At 33.9% G+C, this 12,464-nt stretch overlaps 2 protein-coding genes across 3 annotated transcripts; both read left to right on the forward strand.

The window, feature by feature from the left end:
- Positions 1 to 2,072: 2,072 nt before the first annotated feature.
- LOC125862109 (uncharacterized) lies at positions 2,073 to 6,648 on the forward strand. Of its 2 annotated transcripts, none has more exons than XM_049542107.1 (6): positions 2,073 to 2,146; positions 2,334 to 2,400; positions 3,456 to 3,591; positions 4,065 to 4,202; positions 4,307 to 4,428; positions 6,362 to 6,648. In XM_049542107.1, exons 2-6 carry the CDS (start codon positions 2,357 to 2,359, stop codon positions 6,522 to 6,524), a joined length of 603 nt encoding a protein of 200 aa, XP_049398064.1. In that variant the 5' UTR covers positions 2,073 to 2,146; positions 2,334 to 2,356; the 3' UTR covers positions 6,525 to 6,648. The 2 variants fall into 2 exon arrangements, with proteins under 2 accessions (XP_049398064.1, XP_049398065.1); XM_049542108.1 differs by lacking the exon at positions 2,073 to 2,146 and adding an exon at positions 2,182 to 2,236.
- Positions 6,649 to 7,409: 761 nt separating this feature from the next.
- Positions 7,410 to 11,251, forward strand: LOC125862107 (uncharacterized). Its single transcript, XM_049542106.1, has 7 exons — positions 7,410 to 7,453; positions 8,939 to 9,074; positions 9,232 to 9,369; positions 9,479 to 9,600; positions 9,745 to 9,802; positions 10,522 to 10,643; positions 11,089 to 11,251. The coding sequence occupies exons 1-7, from the start codon at positions 7,410 to 7,412 to the stop codon at positions 11,249 to 11,251; spliced, it is 783 nt and encodes a 260-aa protein (XP_049398063.1).
- Positions 11,252 to 12,464: the final 1,213 nt, after the last annotated feature.

Here is a 12,464-nt window from a genome sequence, read left to right on the forward strand (position 1 = left end):
CAATTCCCAAATTCTTTCATGTGATCTATTCAAATTATATATTTTTGAAATTTAAAATAAGTTGCACATTTAAAATTAACTTAAATATTAAGTTATTTATATTGAATTCAAATATAAATTAATTTTATTTTAATTTTTCTTAGAAATAAAAACCTTAGATTAATCAACTTTTTATTATGTTAATAGTTTTAAGGGTATTTCAGACATTTTGATTAAAAAAAGTATTTAACAACACTTATTTGCCAAACACATAAACAACTTTTTTTCAAGTGCAACACTTTTATCCAAACACATAACTACTTATTTTTAAAATAACTTTTAGCACTTTAAAAAGTTACTTTTTTTAAGTCAATCCAAACGGGATCTTACTATCTTTGACCTAATTTCTATGACTTACTTTCCTTTTAATCGGTTCCACCTTTATGAAATAACTTATACTCACGTAAATATCTACTACTTATTTTATACCAGAATTTTTTTAAAAAAAAATAATCTAAACTCTATGTCAAATCGAACTATAAGACACGTGTGTATTAGACAAATGTTTAGTTGGATGAGCCCAACCCATGTGAACAATATTTAGAGGACCAATAAGATTCCTGCCTCGTTAAAATGAACAGAATTTAGTGGCATGTCAATTAATTATGGTAACTAGGGTTTCTGCATTTCCAACTAAAAAGGGGGGACAAGTGTCAATCATCAGCAAAATCAAATATAGACACACCAATAACCAAGAAAGTGATTTCTACTTTCTATAATACCTTCTTAGAATCCACGTTATAATGAATTATTACTACTCTTATTAATCTGCTTGATAATTGGAGAATTAACTAAAAAAATAAAAAACCACCTATAGCAAGTTGCAACATCTCATAATGCAAATGGTGCAAGTTGCACAATTGATAATTATGTTAGCACTATAAGAAGTCGGAGGGTGGATTGGAGTTATATAGATATTAGTGTTGGAATATATACTATTAATCACGTGTTTAGATATAGTATTTATTATAGAATAATTATTTATTTATTTTTATAGATCATATATTCGTTTATGGTGCTTGTTTACTTATATAGTAGATGATTTAGTGTATAGAGTTTAAGCTTATACACAGAGGATTAAATCATCGGTTCTTATAAGTATAAAGTTTTTTTTGTTCACAATCTAAAATGAAAATTGGGCATACCATCGGGACGATTGTAGCACAAGATTACATGTAGTTTATCTTGATTATGGGAATGGTATAGTTTCAACTTCTGTGCTAGTGCATTTTGTATGTATTGAACGGGACCGAGTAGAGATAGTTGTTTTAAACTGACTGACAAAAGCATATTCTCTAAACAATTAAATGTACTTATATTCAATATTCCTGAAAGATTGGATAATGATAATATATATTGGTGAANTATATATATTTTCATAACTTATACATATATTAGTTATGCGTAATAGTGGAGCCGAAATATTCACTAAAGGGTTTGAAACATGAAGAAGTAAGACACGAAGAAGTAGAATGAGGTTCTTCAACATCTTATGTGTATATATACATAATAAATAATTTTAATCATATGTAACTTTCTATCGCAGGGTTCAGATGCATCCCATAGTCCTTCCTAGCTCTGCCCCTAGTTATGGGGGTGTTTAGTTATTCAAGTTGTTCCATCTTTTATTTTGTATAAATAATACATAGATTCTCTTATAACTTATAATTGTATTAATTATGCCGATTTCTAAATTGTAAACCAAATACCGTATTATTAATTTTTTAGAAACTTTCAAAATGACTATAGTTTGGACATAATTAGATATCTATGGTCTATAGTTAGTTTAATTACAACTCGTAGCTATATGCTAGAAGGAGGAGAGAGAGGCCTTGCGTATAAACGTTATAATTCATAACAAATTGCATTTATATTCATCGGCTGCCTTGCGTATTGTATTTATTTGTTACCATGTGTGTTTGTGTTACTATTCGTACCACGTTTCGAAAAGAAAAATGGGTCCGGAAAGGTGGCTAGCCCGTATTCCAACTGATCCAACTTAAAGCCCATGAAGCCCAGACCCGTAAGTGAACCAAATTCTACAACTTCCTCCGTTCACCGATCATTTCATCAATCGAATTGATAATTGCAATTCAGAGAATCTTAGGTTGTTCTTCTGTGTAAGCAAACAATTGAATTCTGAACAATTTATCTGAAAATTTTGATTCGAATTGAACAATTTGAAATATAGTCGAATGTATGTAGAAGATTCAATGGAAAAAATAATTAATTTATCATCTTCTTTCTCGATTACTGAATTTTGATTCATCCCTTTTTCTCTATTATTATCTCAGAGATTTTTTTTTGGAGGAGAATAATGGCGGTAGCTTCTGATCAAGCCACAAGCATCTGCAGTTACTGGTAAGTTTGTTCTCAATTTTTTAATTTTTTTTTAGAAGATAGAAATGTATGAAAACTATAAATTCCATAATTATTTTTAGTTTTAAGTCCCTTAGCTGGAATTTATATACACAGTATTTGGGTTTGTTTGCCTCTTGGATACTAGTGTGCATTGAAATCGTGGTGTGTTTTGACTCTGTATCAATTTTTTTGTCTGATTTTACTTGACGGACTTTTGAATTTTGTGGTCTTAAAGTAAAAATATATAAAACATATCAAAATGTATGTGAAAATTTAAAATTTAAGAGTTTCCAAAAAAAAATTAAGGGAATAAATAAGATTTTCCTTAGCTCATTCGGAAGGAGCTCATAATGTATGCTTGACCACTTGATGAAATCTTGAGGGAAGTGGGGTAAATGGCACATACTACAGGAAGGGTTTCTCTTTGGATGATAGGTATTGTAGCTGGTATTCTTGTAATTGGTTTAATAGGTATTTTCTTTTATTGTTCATATTCCGGATTGGATTCATCCCTGTTGCAATCATCTTAATTGAATTGTCGACATGAAAGCGAAAGCACTCAACGGTTGCCAAAAAAGGGAAGAGACATTCTTGTTGAAATGGACTAAAAAGGAAAGTGAGAGAAACGAATTAAAATGGAGGGAGTAATTTTCATTTATCAGCAAAAACTGATCATGATTTTAGCTTGGTTAAGGGGATGCATTACTTGCAATTTGGGTTCATTAGCAAGCCACGGTCTGGCTACCCTTGAACTAGGTTGGGGCGAAAAATTCCATAATCCAAAACGTTGGTTAGAGTTTGCAATGTGCATATAAGGTACAATATGGAAAATCAAATACCAGCTAGACTATTGGTGTCTACTTGTATATTGTGATGTTGGCGCAAGTGTAAATGGGTGTTTTATCTTTCGATATATTTTGCACGGGGGATGTGAGCTACATGTGAATTTACTATTTAATCCTCATTTCCGATGGAAGTTGAAGAGTTCATGTCTTTAATATATGATGAATGATCTCTGGGATTGTGGATAACACATTGTAAAATTTTGTTTCTAGTGACAGAGCGATTCCTTCTTCCAATCTCGATTTGCATGTTGCTCACTGCTCCCGGAAGCTTGAAAAATGTAAAATTTGCGGGGATGTGGTTCCAAAAAAACATGCAGAAGAACATTTCTTGAGCACTCATGCTCCGGTAAGTGAACCTATTGTTTAATCTCGTCATTTTTTGTCAATGATGCCGTGGGATTTTACAGGGAAAAAGTTCATTTTTTCCCTTCTCTACTTGCATTCTCAACTTTTACACGCAAGGAGTTCTCGATTTCCTATAACTGTATCCACTGAATCCAATATATATTGGTCCCTTTTGAGATAGATATCTTAATTTTATCAATTCGATTTCCTTTATTTTCCAGTTTGCTTCCAGATACTGTTTGTGTGAATATGCACATTTGTCAGTTCTGTGTTTGTAAATACATATTTTTGTACCTCGTATCATGGTTGTGCAATACAAAAGGAAAGCATAGAACTTCCTTCTTAATTTTGTTATAATAACATTAAGTATGGTGTAAGGTGTTGCTACTGAATTCTTCTCACTTCTTCAAAGTTGCTGTTCTTTAATAAGCTAGCTTCAAACTTTCTAATGTGATATTATGCATGAATTTTTAGGTAGCCTGTTCTTTGTGTAGCGAGACAATGGAGCGTGAGGTATTAGGTGTTCACCAAGGTGAAAATTGCCCACAAAGGATTGTGACATGCGAGTATTGCGAATTTCCTTTGCCTGCAATTGATTTATTTAAGCATCAGGTTATAATTACTATCTATGATTAAGCTTCTTTCTGTTTTGTACTTTTTCTGGAATGTTTGAACTTCAGTATCCTGCTGTTATAATATCTGCATTCCTTTACCAGGAAGTATGTGGGAATAGAACAGAACTCTGTCATATGTGTAGCAGATACATTAGGCTCTGTGAAAGAGATGTCCATGAGAGTAGATGTAATGGAGGCACAAACATCATTGCAGAATCTTCCAGGTATACAGACCTAAAAAATTTATTTAGTTGACATTTTTCATGTCTCCAAGGTCGTTTTGAACCTTCCCTTTCAAAGTTGAGTAGATTTGGCTTTGAATTCTTGGTGATGTTTATGAGGTCCAACCGTCAGTCCAGCAGAAACATGCATCTCTCTGTTATTCTTACCTCAATGTAATTGTCGCTCAGACATGCATTTCATGCTTATACTTTGCTTTTCCTCTCTTGTTGGTACAAGTGGTCTATGGATCTTGTCGCAATGATAAGTGAACACCGACTTACAAGACTTAGAACCCCTTCGTTAACCCCACCCCGCTTTAATCTGAAGACAAAAAGAAAACATAAAAGTGGAAACATGCTGTATAGATGCACTGTGGAGTGTGACCATGATACAATGAGCCTAATATCATCATGGCTGGATATGAAAGGTCGTTGATTAGTGATTATGACTAATAAACCTGACATCATAAAGGGTATATAGGTTCCAGTTTGTAATCTTTTGATATGGTGTTGAGTCATTTTCTATTCCTGGAAACGTGTCAAGTTTTCTGGTTAGCAACTGTGACAAGGCTTGCTACCATGGAATACTTTTCTGCTTTTCGATTCAATCCAACTTGACACAAGCTCGTCTAAAGGGATATTGGATAAGTTGCTTTTTGAACAATGTATGCTTTTTTATGACAAGGGAACCCGCAGCCTCTACCCTTTGGGTGCACACAGGGTAAACCCCGTTCTTGTGCTATAGCTCGCAAGCCACACAGGAGTAGTAAACTGCACTAGGCAAGCCCCATGGGGCCAACCCCCTGTTGTATAGCTATGTATGTTGCTATGAAAATCAGTATTAATTTTATAAATAGCATCTAAAATGCACAGAACTTGGTACTAGTTATGTTGGTTTTAATATATGTCAATTCACTTCCTAACCAGCATCCAAACGACTCTTGAGTTTATTAACTTCCGTGGGAAGGCGGTTAAATCACACCCTTTTCGCCTATTATTATTTGAAAACCATAACGTTCTGCATAGGGGGTTGCGTGAGCTAACAATTGCTCATTTTATCATCAAATCTTTTGATCCTAAACTCCAGGTTTCTCATACACTATATCTAAAGCCCGCTTTTCTCAAATATGTGCCTGTTCCACCAATGTAATATACTGTAAATTTGACAAACTTAGAAGTTCCAGAGTCTCTAAATATGTGAGAGGCATATTCCATTAAGCAGAAAGAGTTCTTTCTAACTAGAGATGATCAAATGTATTAAGGGAGGACAAAGCACAGAAGAAGAAAGCAAAAACTTTCTTGATGGACATAGATTAGATAGGCGTAGGATTAACCACAAAGAAAGAAGAAAAAAGAAACTCCAGTGTAGCCTTAGAAAAAATTAGAGTTTGATCACCCTTTATTGGGCAGGTAAAACATAAAGGAAACAAGCATATACATATTTATATGCATGTATTATGGATGAGAAACAAGTGTACAAACATATGTCTCCTGGCCATATCTGACCTAGATTTTATCAGAGATTCTTGTGTATATTCACGTTCAGCACACCAGATACGGTGTTTGGTTACCAGTTTACAATCCTACATAACTAAAACATGTATAAGTTATGAGTCAATTTATGCATTAGTTTATACAGGATAGAAAACTAAGGTAACTCTGCATAACTAAAACTACCTGTGTAACTCTAACTAACAACCAAACGACCCCTCAAGGTGCTCCTAAAGATGTGCATGTGGTTATTCATATTGTTGCTTAGACATAGGTCTCTCTCTTTCTACATTCCAATTGTTTCCATCATATGTCGCGTCCAATAAAGTAAATACACTTCTAAACCATCTACTTATACTCTCTGCAACTGTACTATTGTCTATTGTGCTGCTATATCTTCTGCTTTGGTCTTTACTTTTTCGTCGTGTTTCTTGTATCTTTGAAGGAACACTAGTCCAGCTGAGAGAGATCATCACAATGTTCCTAGAAGGCAACCACACGAAGCTTCCAGGAAGCGGCTTCTATTTACAATTGCTATAACGGGCGTTGCTGTTTTGTTTGGCTCACTTATTTTCCAGAAAAAAGCTGAACACAGTCAAATGCCTTAGCGTCTTTACTGTTATCCATGAACTGATATTATGTCAATTTTAATTAGGAGTTCCAAGAATCCATAATGTACCTACAAAGAACTAACATGCAATCAAAGATATGAACAATTACTGTTGTATGTAATCAATTTTTTTTGTTTCTAATTGATCAAAAATAATGTAATTTTTCTTCTTGAAAATAATGCCATTCCATGCTATGGGAGGCAATGATTAGTAGCGTTGGTACGTCACTCAGTGACTCACTTGGTTGTAAAGACGTTCGTCTAAGACTCCTCAGACAACTTTTTACCAACACAAACGAGGATTTCGCTCGTTATAGAACTTGACCAAACATCTCACTGTTGGACAAGATTCAGTTTATCATTTTTACTCAAAAACTTGGCAATGGTAGAAAAGGAAAACAGAATAATATGGACTTTGTTTATTTTAGTGGGAAAGGAATATGAACAAGCATATTATATACAATTATAGGGTTAACGTAAATTTATTTTTTGTAATAATAATAGGCATCATAGTCCTAATAGGTTAGAGTTAGGGTTTAAGGGGTTTCATCTCTTTTCTTTTTTATATATATATAAAATATAAACTTTCTTCCAAATATTATCGGTCTTCTTCTGTTTCAAGTTTGATTTTTGCAGAATCTCAGGTTGTTTTTTCTATTTAAGAAAATAATTGAATTTTGAATAAAATTTATGTGAAAATTTTAATTGGAATTAAACAAATTCAGATAGAGTTGAATTTATATAGATTATTCGATCGATTTTTTTTTAATTATAGTTAAACTATCATCTTCCCTCTCGATTGTTGAATTTTGATTAATCCCTTTTTTTTCTTTGTTATTATGTTAGAGGATTTAATCAAATTAAGTGATTTTTGAGGGGAATAATGGATGTAGCTTCTGATCAAGTCACAAGTATTTGCTTTCACTGGTAAGTTGCATATAATTGTTGTTAAATAAATATAGATATTGATAATCAACACGCTATTCCGGTATATTAACAACCCGCGGCCGCTATTCTTTGAGTGCGCACATGGGTAACCCACAATAGCTCACAAACCACATATAAGAGGGAAGCCCAGTGCGAGTTCGACCCAGAAGGCAAACTTGCAAGGGGTATTGAACTTGAGACGTCCCAAGCCCAAACCACTGGGCCACCTGAAGATAGTTAGAAGTGGAGTAAATCTCTCAAAAATCACTTGTGAAATTATTTATATTTAGCAAAGTTAATTTAATTGTGTATCAATGAAGTCATTAAATTTAGAATTAATGGTAAAAAAACATCTAATTATGCTAAGTTCAAGTGTGTCTTTTACCATACAGGACCATAATTTATTTTTTGTGTCACATAGACAGGACACACAAGTAATAAAATACTTTAAAAACCCAATATCAAATTGACATGTTTTTCCATTGTGGTATTCCCTTTTTTTTCATAAATACTTTGATTTGATGTACTTGAGTCGGGTTTTTTTTGGAAACAACCTTTCTACCTCTCTGAGGTAAGGGTAAGGGTAAGGTCTACATACGCTCTAGCCTCTACAAACCTCCACTTGTGGATTACATTGTGTATGTTACTATCTCATGTTTTTGTTACCTTTGCTGGAATTAATAAAGACAATATTTGGGTTTGGTTTTAGCTGCAATTTCTTGTCCCTAGTTAAGTGAAGAAGGAAAAGTCTTTAAAGATGGGATGCTAGTTTGCATTGACAATTTAATACACCATACTGATGTGTTTAAGTGCAAGGATGCGCAAGTGTGAGAGGTTGGTTGTAGTCAACGGTTAGAAGAGGTGGAGATAGGCTGAAGAAGAACTGTGAGAGATGATTAGACAAGATATGACACAACTTTAGCTGACTGAGAATGACCTTAGATAGGAATGTATGAAGGTCGAGGATTAGGGAAGAAGGCTAGTAAGTAACTGAGTGTGTTGTCACACTTTGTGTGGAAGAGGCAAAGGTCTAGCCCCCTCTCCTCTTCTTCTTTTTAGTAGTATTCTTTAGTTATCGCGTAGTTCCTTATTCTTCGATGTGCACTACTAACTGTTGCTAAATTTGTTTTGTATCTTGCTACTTTATTGTCTTATATTTCTTACAATCATATGTCGGATACATCTCTTTTGAGCCGATCGAGGGTCTACTAAAAGTAGCCTCTCTACCCCATAAAGGTAGGAATAAGGTTTGCGTATCCTACCCTCTCCATACTCCACTTGTGGTGTTGTTGTAATTCATTTCGTGGCGGGGTTGTGAGCTACAGGAAAATGTGGATTTACTCAATCATATCATGCTAAATGTCATATTTATTCAAGTTTCACCTTGTATTCTTGTCAGCTTCTTCTTATCTTATTCTAAATATGATCTTCTCCTATGTTGTGTTATTATTCATAATTTGCTGATTTGAATCGTTCTGTTTCCAGTGACAGAGCGATTCCTTCTTTCAATCTCGATTTGCATGTTGCTCACTGCTCACGGAAGCTTGAAAAATGTAAACTCTGTGGGGATATGGTTCCAAAAAAACATGCAGATGAACATTTCTTGAGCACTCATGCTCCTGTAAGTGAACCTATTCGTTTTTTCCCTTCTCTAATTGCATTCTCAACTTTTACACGCATGGAGTTCTCGATTATCTATAACTATATCAATTAATCCCGTGTATTGTATTGCTTGCTCATTGATCTCTTCGATCCTTTTTATGCATGTTAATTTTCAGGAATCCTGTTCCTTGTGTAACGAGACAATGGAGCGTGAGGTATTTGCCGTTCACAAAGGTGAAAATTGCCCACAAAGGCTTGTGGCATGCAAGTATTGCGAGTTTCCATTGCCTGCAATTGATTTATTTATGCATCAGGTTATAACGACTATCTATGATTGAGCTGTTTGTTCTATTTTGTACCTATTCTGGTTAAATGATTGAACGATCGTATCCTGCTGTTATAATATCTGCATTCCTTTACCAGGATGTATGCGGGAATAGAACAGAACTCTGCCAGCTGTGTAACGGATATATTAGACTCCGTGAAATAATGATCCATGAGAGTAGATGCAATGGAGGCACAGATAACATCTCAGAATCTTCCAGGTATTACGAACCTAAAATGTTCATTTAGTTGGGATTTTTCGTGTCTCCAAGGTCGTTTTGAACCTTTCTCTAAAAGCTGAGCAGATCTTTGATTGTGTGGTTGTATATTTCATCATTTGCTAATTTGAATTGTTTTGTTTCCAGTGACGGATCGATTTCTTCTTCTAATGCAGAAGAACATTTTTTGATCAATGATGCACTGGTAAGTGAAGAAAATCAAAACTGTCTCGTTATATTAGTTTAAGTTTCCTATTCCTCATTTACTCATAACGTTTGCTTAATAAATCACATTACTATACACATTTTTTGTTAATGTTGCCCTTCTCAAATGCCTTGGTGGTTCGTGCTATCAACAAAGCTAACATTTACGCGTTCAGCCTGTCCTGGACCTAGTTTCAGGGCTTAAGAGTGCTTGAACGAAGTTTATAAGAACATTTGATTTAAGTTATGCCTCTTTCTTCTTCTAAAGCTTTTGCATTTGATAAAGATATATGTTATGTTCTCCTGCTCACCTGCTATGCTTCTGTCATTCTGTTCTGATTTACGAGAAGGATATCTTTGGCCTTCTCTTTTTCGTAGGCTAGGGGATAACATTCTTTTCCCACTTCTTCATAATTGGTGTTCTTTAATAAGCCAACTTCGAAGTTTCTGATGTGATCTTATGCATGAATTTTCAGGTAGCCTGTTCTTTGTGTAACGCGACAATGATGTGTGAGGAATTAGCTGTTCACAAAGGTGAAAATTGCCCAGAAAGGATTGTGACATGCGAGTATTGCGAGTTTCCTTTCCCTGCAATTGATTTAGTTGAGCATCAGGTTATAATTACTACCTATGATCAAGCTTCTTTCTAATTTTTACTTTTTCTGGAACGTTTGAACTTTCCAGTATCCTGCTGTTATAATATTTGCAATCATTAAGCAGGAAACATGCGGGGAAAAAACAGAACGCTGTCATCTGTGTAGCAGATATATTACTCTCCGTGAAAGAGATGTTCACGAGAGTAGGTGTAGTGGTGGCACATACACCATTTCAGAATCTTCCAGGTATACGAACCTGAAATTTTGATCTAGTAGACACTTTTCATGTCTCCATAGTCGTTTTGAACCTTCCTTTCAAAGTTGAGAGTAGATTTGGCTTTGATTCTTTGGTGATGTTTATGAGGTCCAACCAGTAGTCCATCGGAAACATGCATCTCTCTGTCATTAATACCTTAATGTAATTGTCGCTCAGACATGCATTTCATGCCTTTATTTTGCCTTTCCTCTCTTGTTTTGGTACGAGTGGTCTATGGCTCTTGTCTCAACGATTAGTGAGCACTGATACCATTATAACTCTAACCAGCAACCAAACGACCCTATAAAGTGCTCCTAAGTAAACAATCTACTAATACTTTGTGCAACTGTAGTACTATTGTGCTGCTATATCTTATGTTCGTGTGGCAAGTTCCCTGGTCTTTACTTTTTCGTCGTGTTTGTTGTATCTTTGAAGCAGCACTAGTCCGGCTGAGAGAGATCACGGGGCTCCTAGAAGGAAGCTACGAGCAGTTCCCAAGACGCGGCTTCTGTTTACAACACTTGCAATAACAGGCATTGCTGTTTTAGTAGGCACACTTATTTTCCAGAGGAAAACTGCAGACACTCAAGTTTCCTAGCAGATTTACTGTAATGATCCATCAACTGATACTTTTATCAAATATTGTTTCTTACTATCTGAGAAGTTAAAATAACAATATCCGCGTCCTAGAGTTCGTAATGTACCTACTTGTTCAACTTTATACATGTTTAAGTGTCTATTCGTGAACCTGAGGTCAAGTTAAAGGACATGTTTATGTTTATGTCTTTTACTTTTACTTGTCCGCTTCAGATTTTGCATGTCCTTCGAGACATAATGATTAATATATGTATTTTATCACAAGATACATATGATGTATAATTTTAAGTTTTGACAAATGATTTTTAAAAATAAGCAACTAATATTAAGGATAAAATATGAAATACTTAGTTTTATTATTGTGAATAAGTAAAAGTGAACGTGGAGTTTAATGAAAGATATATGAGAGAAAATGATATATTGAAAGAGGGGAAAGGAGTATGAAACATAAATATTAGGTGGAGACTACAATTCCCACTTGTCCCAATTGGCTTATCTCAGAAGAATATTCAAATCAAAATGTGAATAAAAAGTAATTTCAGTATAACGATATTAATATTAATTTTGTACACTCTTTAAAAATAATATTTGGTGGCAAAATCGATTCATTATGATTTGCATGGAGACAAAAAAAAATGTGGCAAATAATTTGATTTTGCTCTGTTATTATCTATTATTTATTTTTTTATACTTTGATTATGATTATTTTTGGTGAATTAAGTAAAAGTATGAAAAAAGAATGATACGAAAATTCAAATTCAAATATGAAAATAATAATAATAATAAGTATCACAAATAATAATGTGTAATGAGGAAAACATACGACAAAATGTGAGAACCAAATGAAGCATGTTACTTTTTCTGCTTTTTTGTCTTTTTGAGACAGATTCTGAATTATCTCTTCTACGTTAAGTATTTGTACAATTATGCCTTTTCAACTCGTGAACATTTTGTATTCATTTATCAGGTTTAAATTACATATATTAATAACAAATAATTTTAAATAAATTTAGCAGGTTGTTATTCTATTTTCCATTTTATCATATTATACACTTGCTATAAAAATATAGTAGGCGCTTGATCATAAATTTGTAACTTTTTTTAAAATTAGTGGAGTTGAAGTTACAAGTTAAAAAGATAGAATTGTGTTTGGTTATTTTTTTGCAAAGAGTATTTGAAATAATGTTCTTGTTTGAACGCATTTAAATACAACT

The sequence above is a fragment of the Solanum stenotomum genome, chromosome 4 (genome assembly GCF_019186545.1).
Source record: "Solanum stenotomum isolate F172 chromosome 4, ASM1918654v1, whole genome shotgun sequence".
NCBI classification, from domain to species: domain Eukaryota; kingdom Viridiplantae; phylum Streptophyta; class Magnoliopsida; order Solanales; family Solanaceae; genus Solanum; species Solanum stenotomum.